Source organism: Canis lupus, chromosome 17, assembly GCF_003254725.2.
Source record: "Canis lupus dingo isolate Sandy chromosome 17, ASM325472v2, whole genome shotgun sequence".
NCBI lineage: Eukaryota > Metazoa > Chordata > Mammalia > Carnivora > Canidae > Canis > Canis lupus.
Genome location: NC_064259.1, coordinates 19,113,163 through 19,127,668, shown reverse-complemented (window position 1 = coordinate 19,127,668; position 14,506 = coordinate 19,113,163). Strand labels below are relative to the sequence as shown.

The 14,506-nt window shown below is 36.8% G+C and overlaps 1 protein-coding gene across 9 annotated transcripts in view; it reads right to left on the bottom strand.

Annotated features, from left to right (window-relative positions):
- The window catches only part of NCOA1 (nuclear receptor coactivator 1), a 244,671-nt gene that overhangs the window by 43,889 nt on the left and 186,276 nt on the right, over positions 1-14,506 (bottom strand). For all 9 annotated transcript variants that reach the window (XM_049096135.1, XM_049096138.1, XM_049096136.1 and 6 more), the window contains 3 exons: positions 13,802-13,949; positions 11,151-12,471; positions 7,914-8,094 (listed from right to left, as the gene is read on the bottom strand). In XM_049096135.1, coding sequence (XP_048952092.1) covers positions 7,914-8,094; positions 11,151-12,471; positions 13,802-13,949 — 1,650 coding nt within the window. The remainder of the gene's footprint in view (positions 1-7,913; positions 8,095-11,150; positions 12,472-13,801; positions 13,950-14,506) is intronic.

Here is a 14,506-nt window from a genome sequence, read left to right as displayed (position 1 = left end):
TGAGGCTCCACATTTAGCACAGAGTCTGCTTGAGTTTTTCTCTTCCTTTCCTCTGCCCCTCCTGCTGCTCACACTCTTTCTCTCTAAAATAAATAAATAAATCTTTTAAATCTAGTAAAAAGGAAAACTATCCCCGTTAGCCACAAAAAAGTTACATTACTAAAAAATTTAACCTCTTATATCATATGATAAAAATAGAAAAACCCAATAGATAAGAGAATATGAACAGGTAGGTCACATGCAATCACTGAAAAATGATCTACCTAATTTACAATAAAAATAAACAGATTAAAACTACACTAGGATACTTAAAAAAATCAAACCATTGAGTTGGCAAAGATAAGGAAGTGTATAATTCAATGTCTTAGAAAGGATGTATAGAAAGAAGAACATTATCAGTTAGAGTGTAAACTGGCATTGTATCTAAGAAGGGTGATTTGGCAAAATCTATCTTTTGATCAAGCAATTCTATTTTTTAACATCTATTTCATATATACTCTCATATGTGGTAAATTATCTCTATGTAAGATTATTCATTACAGCTCTGTAATAGCAAAAGATACCTATCAAGAAGCACAACACACTAAAAAGAGGGAAATTGAAATGGATTTTTTAAGTACTGAAAATGCTTTATCTGAAACTCATTATCTTTAGTGTTATGCAATTATTTCAATATACTACAAATTAATGAGATTTAAAAAATAATCATCTCAGAATGTTTACCAAACATAAAATCATCCATGTCACAAGATCACTCACTTACTCTAATGAAACTGTCAATGTTCAAATATTTTTGGAACTCTTCTGGATCTATCTAAAATAGTATAAAGGTCCTTAAAGAAAATATATCTCCTTAAAGTTAGATCCAATTTTGGTTTGGGCTTAAAAAAAAATTATTCTTTTTGGATCAACAAATTTGGCTCCAAATAACTCCAGAAAATTTCAGAAGTCAAATTCACCCTCAGAGGCTAGGGATCTAAAGACGGTCAAAAGGACATAGGAGAAGTTTTGAAGGTACTGCCAAAGAGGCTCATTGTACATATTTTGATCAACAATACTGTCTTAAGCTGTCTCTTGATGTGTTCTGGTAGTACATTTCTAACAAAATTATTTAAATCACTTGGTCACACTGCATGGGTATGTGGTGTACATATCAACAGGATGTTTTGAAACCAGGCGGGCTGAGACTTAAGTCCTGATTCTAATAAGAAACAGCACAGAGGATCATAGGGTAAGGGAGGGAAAACTGAATGGGAAGTCATCAGAGAGGGGGACAAAAACACGAGACTCTTAACTATAGGGTATCCCTGGGTGGCTCAGCAGTTTGGCACCGGCCTTTGGCCCAGGGCGCGATCCTGGAGACCCGTGTCAGGCTCCCTGCGTGAAGCCTGCTTCTTCCTCTGCCTGTGTCTCTGCCTCTCTCTCTCTCTCTCTCTTTCTCTCTCTCTCTCTCTCTCTGTGTCTATCATGAATAAATAAATAAAATCTTAAAAAAAAAAAAAAGGAAACAAACTGAGTTGATGGAGGGGATGTGATAATTCGGTGATGGGCATTAAGGAGAGCATGTGATGTGATGAGCACTGGGTGTTATATGCAACTGATAAATCATTAACACTACATCTGAAACTAAGTATATACTTAATGTTGCCTAATTGAATTTAAATAAAAAATAAATAAATCCTGAATCTGCATGTACTAAATAGAAAACCAGGCAAGTTTTTGTCTGTGTGTATTTTTTTTCTTTTCATTCTCTGGACCTTTATTTTCTTGTATGTAAACAGACCTAAGGAAATTTTCTGGTTCAATGTGGCAGATTTATATCCCTTCTATTTTATTTTCCCTCCAAAATTATCTCTGAAATAAAAGAAATAAAAAAGGAAAATAAGTCTCTAGCTGGAGGAAAGGCAAGAGAAATATTATGGCAGCTGAACTCAACTGATGAGTTTCTGAAAGCTAAAACAGAGGAAACAAATGGTAAAACTTCAATGAAAGTAAAAAATCTACAAGACAAAGAGAAGATTCTCCAGAAGCCCAGAACAACTCCAAGCTTAGGGGTCACTGGAACGGGTACAAGAACAGGCCATGGGCATCTGGGCCATTGAACAGCTGTGGCAGGCCCCACCCCCCATGCAGAGGACTCTGGCGTCTGACCCTGGGATTAAAGGGGTAAGAGCATGACTCGAAGTGGGAGTTCTGCCCAGGGAATCTCCCAGAGTGGGTGCTTAGGCTGCCATGAGGATTTCCCCATTACCAAGCCCCACTCTCTCACAACAGCAACATAGAAACAGGGCTTCTATAATCAGAACCTACCTTCGCTGCCAGAGTAAAAAGGGTTTCTCACTTTACTAAATAGATTGTTCATTTCAGGCCTTGGTCAGTATATAGGCAGACAGTGTAAATGCACCAAACATTCCAGAAAAGTCAATGGCAGGAAAGAGAGAGAAGCAAATTTAACAAAGAAAGTAACTTTGGAGGAAAAAAAAAGATTCTTACAGAAAAAGGAAGAGGCCTGAAGTATAATAAATGTATTGTCACACAGATTACAAAGTTTATCATCATACCCACAGAAACTAATAGGCTTCCATGAGAAGGAAAATTAAAAACCTGATAGCTGCAATTAAAAGAGCCCAATAGATAGAACTGAAAAGCAGAATGGATACAGTTGAAGATTCAGTTTTGATCTGGAAAATGTGGCCCAGAGATTCTCTCAAAATACACTACAAAATGGTAAGGAAAAGAAAAGGTAAGAGAAAAGATGAGTGCCATGGTAGAAAAACCCAGAAGTTTTAACTGGTGTACCCCAGGTGGTGAAATATGATGGTAACTAAATATGATGTGTCCTATGCCAGGCATTTACACTTGACACTGCTTAGGTTAAGGCTGAAGACTAAAGTGAAGAAAGATGCTTGATTTTCCCAGGTGGGCACAAGGTTAAGATGTGAAATCAGCTATTCAATGATGGATTCTGGTTCCAGTGAAATAGGTAGTGTTGGCCATCACAGAGGCTAGAGGAGGCAGAGAATTAGAGGCTATTCTCTTCTTTCCTAGGATATGCTAATATATTTTTGTCCCCATCTTCTTTTTCCTTCTCCAATCCTTTTCTCTTTTCCTTTATCCTTTTTTTTTAAAAGATTTTATTTATTCATGAGAAACACACAGAGAGAGAGGCAGAGACATGGGCAGAGGGAGAAGCAGGCTCCATGCGGGGAGCCCAACATGGGACTGGATCCCGGGACCCCAGGATCACGCCCTGGGCCGAAGGCAGGCCCAAACCGCTGAGCCACCCAGGGATCTCCTCTTTTCCTTTATTCTGCCCAACTTGTTTCCTTAGCCTTATGCCTCCTAAAATCTTATTTTCTTTCTCCTCTACATTGCAGACTGTCTGCACCATCATCCTCACCCTCCTTTACCATGAGATCTTCCCTTTTATGCTTTTGGCCTTTGCCAACACTATAGCACAAGGTTTAACAGATTCTGGCCTATTTTATATACTTTTATATATGGAGCTATATTTGGGGGAAGAAATCTCAAGAGAGAAGCAAAATTTATTTGCCTCAGGACAGACTACAAAGGAAAAATATTCCAGTTTCACAGGCCTGAAGAGTAGGAAAATACTTTCTATTTTTATTACCTTTACTTTTTATCAAATATATATACATAATTTTTAAAGTCAGGACCAAAAGGTCCATTACAAATAAAAGCAGCTTTAAGTCTTACCCCTTCTAATCCCTTGGTTACTTCCCTTCTAATGGAGGCAGCCATTCTCAACTTGTGTAACTGTTTTCTTTGGCATTTGCTTATTTTTAAATGTGCATATGCTGCTATTCCTTATGTCTCAATTTGAGATTACTGACTTGCCATCGTGATAGATGAGGTCTTAATTTTCTCAGACCTACCTATCTTACTACTTCCCATGTCCCCAATTCCCTAACAGAGTTCACGGTTTTTTTATAATAAAAAGTTAATACTTAGATTCTTATGATTATGCAAATATTACTCATCGCAAAATTACATTGTGCACTATGTTCAAACCTTTCTTGTACCATGCTTCCATTTTTTTGGAGTTAAAAATTGCCTTATATTTTTCATTTGCCTGCTTTTCTAGAGAAATCTTTCAGATCTTCAACATTGTTGACATAAACCTATCTGTAATCTTTTCTGTAAACTCAAAGAGATCAATTTCATTTTTCTCCCAGAAGCCTCCTTTCCATAAGATTCAGGCCACCTGTTCCAATATGTATTGCTATTCCTTAATCTTATTAATCAGCTATGCTTTCAGATCCGCTGTTTTCCCTGGATCTTATATCTTTTTCTCTTCTGGTTTTCTCCCTGTTTTGTTGAAGTACTTCTCTAAGGATCTTTACTAGAAAGGGTGACTATACCATGCAAATATTTGAGCCCTTTTATACCTAAAAATGTCTTTTTACCTATTTTCACAACTACTAGAAATTTGCATGGTTAATTGTAGTTAGAAATTACTCTAATCTCAGATATTCCTGAAGCAAATTTGATTAAAGTCTAATCTACATATAATATACACCCATTTTAAGTATACAGTTGTAATAAACTCTGAAAAAGATATAAACTAATAACCCTCCTGTCTTAATAAAGAAAACAGAATATTTCTGTCATGTCTAAAAGTTTCCTCAAGCTTCTTGGCTGTCGATCTTCCCTACTTCAACCCCACACTAGCAACCAATGATCCAGACTTTTTTCACTCAGCATGTTTTTGAGAATAAATAATTCATGCCATGAACCACTAGTTTCTTATTTTCCACTGCTGAGCAGTATTTCAGTTTATAAATGTGCCATTTCTTTGTTGATGGACATTTAGATGGTTTCCAGTTTGAGGCTATCATGAATAATGTTGTAGGACCATTTGTGGTCAAGTCCTTTGTTTTTATATATATATATGAATATATATTTTAATTTTTTAAATTTATTTATGATAGTCACAGAGAGAGAGAGAGAGAGAGAGAGAGGCAGAGACATAGGCAGAGGGAGAAGCAGGCTCCATGCACCGGGAGCCCAACGTGGGACTCGATCCCGGGTCTCCAGGATCGCGCCCTGGGCCAAAGGCAGGCGCCAAACTGCTGCACCACCCAGGGATCCCCAAGTCCTTTGGATAAGCATGTGCTTTCATTTCTCTTCGTTAAATACCTATGAGTTGGACTGCTGGGTCACATGGTAATGTGTCTTATTTGTTGAGATTTTACCATATTATATATCCAATAGCAATGCCAAAGTTCAAGGTGCTCATCTTTGACATCGTTTGGTACCATCAGTTTTTAAAATCTGCGGTATTTCAATGGAATAGTAGTAGTATATATAGCAGTACTGCATTATAGTTTTAATGTGCATTTCCTTGATGATTAAAGATATTGACTATCTTTTCATGTGTTTGTTGGCTATTTTCAATCTTTATTTATGTAGTGTCTTTTAAAATCCTTCGCCTATTTTTTAGATTGGGCTGTTTCTCCTATTATTAACATTTTGCATTTATGTACTACATATGTTAGACTGATGAACTAATATTGATACATTTTCATTAACTAAAGCTCATAGTTCACAGAGTTTACTCTTTGTGTTGTACATTCTATAGGTTCTGACATATGTATAACAACATGTATGCACCATTACAGTATCATACAGAACAATTTCACTAGTCTAAAAATCCTCCATGCTCTACCCAGTCATCCCTCCCTCTGACAAATACTAACAACGAATCCCTATCAACCACTGATCTTTTTATTGTCCCCATAGTGTTGCCTTTTCCAGAACGCTATATGGTTGGAATCATACAATATGTAGCCTCTTCAGATTGGCTTCTTCCACTCAGCAATATGCATTTAAAGTTTCTCCATGTCTTTTCATGGCTTGATAGCTTCCAAGTTTGGGGCAATTATGACTCACTATATGCAATTCACATTTTTTCTCTGAAAGCTTTTAGAATCTTTCTCTCTGGTGTGTTCCAGAATTACAAATGATAAGTTTTGGTATAGGTCTTTTTTGTATGTATGTGTTAGCTATGTGTTCAGCCAGTGAAATCTGAAAAATTATGCTGTTTCTTTCTAGAAACATTCTTGATTTTTTGTTGTTGTTTGAAAATATCTTCTCTTCCCCCTTTTTCCTCCCTTCTCATTGCTTGTTTGACCGATTCTTATCAATCATTACTGGCCCTCCTAGGTCAATCTTAACTTTTTTTCTTCCCAACTTTCTACTTGTCTTTTTGTTCTTTCTTAAAGTTTTTCTCAGCCTTGTCTTCTACCATTTCTCTTAAAATTTTAAAATGTTGGATATTTAACTTCCAAAAATTCTTTCTTCTTTGCCTTTTTTCTTCCCATATGGATAAAACATCTTCTCAAAAATTTTAGGTTTTTTAGTTTAGTTCAGTTTTAGTCCATGCACTTGTTGTATAGCTCTATTGTACTCTCTTTTTGTTTCTTTTACTCTCTTTCAAGTTGCAGACTTCCCTCAAAGTCCTGGTGATCTCTGGTTGTGTCTGTTCAGTGTTCTAAAACACTGACTGTGAGAGCGGAGTGTGAAGCTTGTGTCCTCTGGGAGCCTTCTGTTGGACAATTAAATGGCAGGATGACCTCTGCACTTTAGGGAGCTCCCCTTACACACCCATATCCAGACATCTTTCTGGCCATTCAGTTCTCCTGAGATAAATCCCCCAGGCTCCCATATTGGATGGGGATCCAGAATCAAAACACTCAATAGTCAGACTTCATTTTATTGCCTTTTAGCCTTGTACCTTCTTGTTTCTCCAACTGTGCCTACTATCCCAGAGTCTGGAGCCTCTCAGTTTCAATTAGAACAAACTTTTGGAGTCACTTCATTTAATTCTCCTTTTGCAGATAAAGAGAATAAAGCTCAGGAAATTCATGTGTCCAGAGTAATACTGTTAATAAAAGGAAAATGTGAGACTTGAACCTGGGCTCCAGTTTACACCTAGTGCTCTGGTCAGCTGAAAAACTGCTTCCAAAACTGTCAGAAATGACTCAAAAACCCTTTTTTCCAGCTTCCTGGAAATCTTGGCAAACTTGCAGGAATTGTGTCATGACAGCTAAAAGCTGCAGTAAGACTGAAATAAATGAGTCCCACATTTGATCCTGTCAAAAGAGGGACAAGACTTGGGTCGGGAACACAGGCAAATTTTGAAAGTAAGCTGTTCAGTTTCCTTTGGTTTCAAGGTTACACAATGGAATTATCAATACCGTTATTTTCAACTTCAAAATTTGACAGATGAATAACACTTGACAGGCCTATCTTTATGAAGTATTATACTACAAAGGGTCTCTTTAGGCTAGAGTACCAGTGACTCATTTCAACACAGTTGTCTCCTAAATGGTGCTCTATGGGATAACATGTATGACTTGTGAAAAGAATTCCATAATCAAGAAAGTATGGTAAATGCTGGGTTATAGAAATGTAAACTGGTATCTTTAACATAGGGCTTTTAAAAACTAATATACAATGTGGAATTTTAAGAGGAGAATGGCATATGTGCCATGTAGCATTTGCCCAGTGGATTTTAGCAGAAAATCCTTTTTTTTCCAACTTGTAGGACTAGTGCTCAAGGAAGACACTTTGGGTAATATAATCTGACCAGTACCATATTTCTGAGTCTTGCTATGAAATGTTTGGGTAAGAACACAAAATTGCTCTCCTTAATATCAACTGTTCACTTTAACATTAATTACAGAAAGACAGAAGTTATAATAACTTAAGATACACATGATCAGTGAAATTCATATGTATAAGAATAACTATACATTATTTACACTGGCATTAATGTAAAACTAGTTCACTCTCAACAAATAAATGGTCTGTGCAGTAATGATGAGAGATAAAGCACTAATCCACATTATGGTTACACATTTAAAACAAGGTTTTCTCCCAACACATACTATTTAGCCTGGAAGTGGGTCTGGCAGTGGTGGACTGAAGTGAAGCTGGCAGGGTCTCCGATTTGATGGTTACATTGGTGACCGCACCATCCATCCTCTCTGGCTCACATAAGCCTGGCAACTGGGCTGCCTTCTCCAGCGTGGGTAGTAACTGATCAAACTGGTCAAGGTCAGCTGTAAACTAAGAACGGAAACCAAAGTTAGAGGAAATATATTCTATACTTTACCTGAATCAATGTAGAAAAAAAGTTGTTCCTTTACACTCTATGAATTAAGTGTGACTATGAGAGAATGAAGAAGACATAATTGGAAAGACTGAGGCCTCATTAAAATTATGTGATCTTCTGGAAAACAGTTTGGATGCTTATGATATTAATATAGTGGAGGATATGAAATAATGTACACATAATATTTGTCTACTATATTTTGGCATAAAATTTATGCATTGGAAGGAGTTTAGACTGGAAAGAATTCAAGAATATTGTGTTCCACTGATTATGGATGATTTTTTTTTTCTTTTTTTTTGGATGATTTTTTCTATCTTGTAAAATGATTTACTTTATGATGTTAATGAAAAATAAATTTACACTGATGTAACTTTATAATTTAAAAAAGTTTGGGAAACTTCCTTATAAATAGTATATCAGCTTCAAAGATCCCAGGAAGGTCACTTCCCACTTGAGGATTTAATAAAATAAGAAACCTATTTTCTAGATGAGATAGGGTATCCCTACAGTTGTCTGAGGTTATGCATAGGAGAAAACTGGCCTTATTTCACAGTATTATTCTATTACTATTACTTTGAGACAGTTCATCAGTATAAAATGTCTACCTGTTTGTGTTTCACTATTTAATTCAACTAAAATTTATGTTTCTAGACTGTATAAATAGAATTATATAGATGTATTTTTAAAATGTCTGACTCCTTTCACTTAGCATTATATTTCTGGGGATGCCTGGGTGGCTCAGCAGTTTGGTGCCTGCCTTCAGCCCAGGACATGATCCTGGAGTCCCGGGATTGATTGGGCTCCCTGCATGAAGCCTGCTTCTCCCTCTGCTTGAGTCTCTGCCTCTGTCTCTCATGAATAAATAAATAAAATCTTAAAAAAAAAAAATTATATGTCTGAAGTTCAGAGATCTTGTCACATGTAGTAGTAGTCAATTTGTTTTCAATATAGAATAGTAACACATTGTGTGAACATGCCACAATATATTTATCCATTCTATTGTGATGGATTTGGGACTAATACAAATAAAGCTACTATGAACATTTTTGAACACGTATTTTGTTATACATGTGCAAAAAGTACTAATCATAAGGGAAAATACTGACAAATTGGACTAAATGAAGACATTTCATCAAAAGTACCATTAAAAGAAAGAAAAGGCAAGGCAAAGCATAGAGAAGATGTCTGCAAATATACTACTTTATAGGACTCATCCAAAATATGTAAAGAACTCTTGAGTCCATAAGAAAAAGACGACATATTGGGAAAATAGGCAAGATACCTGAATAGGCAGTTCACAAAAGAAGATATACAAATGGCCAATAAATATTAGGGAAATGCAAATTAAAACTATGAAGTACCACTACAAAGACCCCAGAATGGCTAAAATTTAAAAGATTGACCTTACTATGTATTAGCAACAACATGGAACACTAGAGGGAATTCTTTGTACACACTAGGAAAACTCCATTATCTACTAAAGATGAATATACATATATCTTATGATTCTGCAATTCCACTCGTAGGTATAAACTCAGCAGAAATGCATGAATATGCAAACCAAAACATATACCACGACTGTACACAATAGCATTATCTTATAAAGTTGTGACTTTTTAAAGAGAGTTTTAATATAGTTATTATTTAAAGCTTTTTTTCAGCTTAAAAGCACAGTATTAGTTTACCTGTACCAAGAAACATGAGAGATAGTTTATACTCAAAAAGCACACACAACATAAAAATAATCAAAAAAGTGTTATTACAAATAGTAAATAGAGACAATATGGAGCACTATGAATGCAGAGAGGAAAGAAATGTCTAATGAGGGCTAGTGGGGAAGGCTTTACAGAGATGATGTCTGAACTGGTTTGTGAAGGATGAGGAGAAGTTCAGCAGACAGAAAGGAGAGCAAGGCAGAAGATGCTTAGAAGAGACATGGCTTATTCCAGGAATGGCAAGGACTTCCATGTGCCTAGAATGCAGTATGCCTGAGGGAAGAGAGAGATTTCTGTGAGATGAGGGTAGAACATAAAGCTGGCTTAAAAAATGAAGGACCTATGTACAGTAAGTGTGAATCCTGTTTCAAAATAAAATGTCTCATTGATTAGCTGCTTTGTAAATATATTTTCAGCTATTTCATATTTGTCTATATTCTTTCTAAATAATTTGTGAGCTCCTAGGGGGGAGAGACTACATTTTCTGTTTTTCTTAAATTCCTTCAGGGTCCACAGCAATTACTCCATAAGTGAAAGTGCCTCTTAATTTCACTCCATTCCCACCTCAGCTTAATCACAGAAGTTCCTAACCTATAACAATTTATGCAAAGGTTTATTTCTGTTTATTTCCGTTTCAGAGTGTGTTATGTACCTGCTTCCTAGAATACTCCAAGTCCCTATTCTGATAAGGGCTGAAGGTGATTAGAATCAGATAAGAAGAAAAACAGCCTTAAAAAACGTTTCAAGGGAAACTAAATAGCAAAGCAAGCCAGACTAAGCAATTTTGTCCACCTCCTCACACTTCTCTCCCATTTCATTTACATCAGAGGTTCCCAAACTTAGCTACACATCATAGTTCTCTGGGGAGCTTCTTAAAAATACAGATTTCTGTGTTCTATATCCAAAGAGTTGGATTCAACAGGTGGTATTGGGAGGAGGGGGCAGGAAAGGTATGTTTAAAAATTTCCAAAGCTGTGAACTGATTTTATGGAAAGAAGCAAATATCCATTTGCTTAGAATGCTGCATTAAAACTACAGCCCTAAAAAACAACAACAACAACAACAACAAACTATAGCCCTCCAAAGTTCCAAGGAGGGCATCCTGTGATTTTTCAACCATTTCCTCTGAGGACATCCCGTGATGTTTCAACCATTGATACTAACCTTTTAATATATGCCCAATGGGTAGGACAAAACATAGCCTGAATCCAAATCTGGTTTATGGTTGGAGTAAAATACATGAAAAGGAAAAAATAACTATGACTATTTATTCTATGATGCGAGGGATTACCTACCTGGCTCTGGGACTCCAGTTTAATTTCTTCAGGAGCAGGTTTGGTCATTGGGGTTGGGTTTGTGGTACAAGGATCCATCTGTTCTTTCTTTTCTACTTTCACCTTTACATCATCCAGGCTCAGGTTCGGAGTTGATCTTAAATCTTTCTCATCTTTATCTAAAAGATATCGTAGGAGCTGATGGTCTTTTGATTCTTTTTTCTTTGAAGCATCCAGTTCTAGTTTTACACTCGAGTTCCCTTGTACCTGTCCAGTCACTGATACAGAAGTAGATGCACCGTCCTTTTTATCAGGCTCAACAGACAAAGTGGTGATATCCGAGGGGCTACCCTCCTGTAGGAGCCGGTGCAAAATTTTGTGCCGCTCCGTCAGCGAGCTATGAGAGGAGGGGCAAGAACCGCTTGAAGAGTTAGCAGAGGCAGAGTTGGAAGTGCCTGAGCATGACAGTACTTCTTTGCAACTTGTGTCTATATCAGCATGCCGTAACTGCTGCTCTGCAGTTGTTGTCAAAAGCTGCACTAGTTTGTGACTGGTTTGAGAGTACTTATTGTCTCCTTCTGAGAGTCTGTCATTGTTATGCAGAAGCCCAGAATCCAGAGGTTTGCCATCAGTAGAGCTGTTGTCAGACTGAATCATTTCATTTAAAATGGATGCAATCTCTTTGTTATCTTTGGACTCAGCTTTTGCTGGTTGTATATTTAACCTGCTAGGTGAATTCTGTGAGCTCATCTGCCTGAGGACTGGAGAACTGGCAGAGAAGCCAACAGAGTTATTGGGTCCTTCATTCATGCTCTGTAAAGATGTTACTGGGATGTTTGAATAGGATCGGTTACTATTATTACAGGCAGTACCTGTCATGCTAACGGGGGAGCTTAATGTCGGAATATTAGGAGGGAACGAATTGTTTGGCATCCTGGGCCTTGGTGCTAATCCAGAACTAACTTGTCTCCTTGGAGACATGAACTGTGCGAGAGATATTCCTGTACCTTCCATAGGAGAATTATTGAGGTTTAAAGAGGGGTTAGTGCTCTGGGAACTGGCCTGTCCCTGGTTTAAGGCAACACTGGCTACAATCTGATTTCCAGGTGAGCATCCAAAACTCCCTTGGCTGTTGCTAGAATTACTATGACTGCTGCTATGGAGGTCTGAGCTCTGTTGGCGGTTTACTCTGGGGGACACCATGTTGTTGCTGGATGGTGGCAATGTGGATGAACGGGCCACACCATGAGCTGGCGAGATACTAGAATTGACGGAGGGGTTTACTCGGGGAATTGACATTCCAGAATTAGTGTCATCTTGAGGAGAAAGACCACTGTGTTCCCTGGGGGGAGGGGGGAAAAAGACATTATTATTCAAACATCTTCACTGCTTTCCATTAAAATATCTTTATGATGCATATTATAAACCAAGACCATTAACCCCATTAATATTGCAAGCCATCAAGTAAAAAGCTTCTGTATCACTTTAAATTAAGGAAAAACAGTGGACTGTTAGTGCTACTGTGAAATATTAGCACCACTTAATAGGCAATAGTGCTCATGGTCCCATAAATTTGATAACGGTTTCAGTTATATGGGAAAGAAATCTTTATTGGCCTTGGAAAAAATCCAAAATATGTACTTTTAAGCTTTTTGAAATTTAATACAAATACTTAACATTACAATAATATTTTTGATTGAAAGAGAAACTTCCCACACCTCTGTTTACAAAGTCTTTATTCATGACTCCCTTTTACAGCTTTTAAGTATTTCAACTCCAAAGAGGAAGACTGGGTAAGGAAAATACTGTGTCACTGATGTAAAAATTAAAAAGGGTGATATGCAGACATAGCAGATGTTTTGAAAGAGAAATCACAATATGAAAAAAAGAACTGTGCTAATTCCACTCACAAGCATAAATTAAACTAAAATTAGAAAAAACAGAATACTGAATTCAGATTTTCATCGAGCTCTTTACTCAAATCCATAATTATGACAACAGATTTGTGACTGGTATTACCATGTTCCAATAAGCAAATATATCAGATGAGGAAAAGATGAAGTGAGGGGAAATGTCTTTGTTTTTGTTTAATGCTACATTTTAAATAGTTGCAAATGTAGGGTTTTGAATAATTCATAGGATAAAAGAATGGTTCCATGAATTTACCATATATACCAATGTAAAATGTACTTAGAGAGGAGAACAAATTAGAGGCAATGACATTCAAAACTCTCAAGTTGATAGTTTAATAACCTGTAGTTTGAGAAACTGTCAACTTGAACTCAGGAGCCATCAAGTTTGCTCTAATAAGAATACAGTACTTTTAAAAATAAAAATAACAATATTAACAAATTCTGAAATCTTTTTTAAGACCAAAGTTCACATATGGAAAGTAGGCTATTTTTAGCCACCTTCTGGGTTTTTACCTCTGAAACACATATTTTCAACCTAACCCTTCCTGTGTGTTTGTGTTTTTTTGAACAATAAGGTTATTGTTAGGCAAAAAACCTATAAAACCCAATATGGATATATTGAATATATACTCATCACACTAGCTTAATGCCTAATTTAGAATTTTTGTTTTCTAGCCATCAAGAGAATAAAAAAATTTTCTCTAAGAAGAGATATGTGAACTGATTTATTTCATATGAAGCTCTCCAAATAAGTAGTACCTGTCGATGATATGAATTCCCATGATGAAAGGTTGCATGTCTGGACTTTGAGGGTAGCAAAGTTTACACTTGGTGTGGGCGCTAAGCATTGTCCCATCATTCAATATGAATCTATAGGATGGGCTGGAGGCAGTGCCACGAGTCATCACTGTTTCAAACAAAAGAAAAACCTAGTTAAAATTCTGACACTTGCACTTTGGGCAGAGGAGAGTTACCAAGCCTTATTTCTACCTTGAGCCTCATTTTAAATGACCTCCCAACAGCTGCCTGCTCAAACTCAAAATAAAGAATAGTTTAGACAAAGCAGATATCTGAAGGGGGAGAAGGATTCTGGCTGAAATAGACACTTGATGACAAGTTTTAACTTAGTACTACTTGAATGAGTGCCTCCTCACATAAGTTAAAATAATGAAGAAACTTCAAACCAGGAAAAAAAAAATCAACTTTAATCTCTCCATAATGGGACAGTTCTTCAAATTTATTAAGTGTCCATTAAAAATACCAGCAAGTAATTGTCTCCCTTTCGGAATTATTTCTAACAAGTTTGTTTTTTTCCTTTTGCTGGCTGATTATTTAAAAAATATTTTATTTATTTATTCATGAGAGACAGAGAGAGAGAGGCAGAGACACGGGCAGAGGGAGAAGCAGGCTCCATGCAGGGAGCCTGATGTGGGGACTTGATCCCGGGTCTCCAGGATCATACCC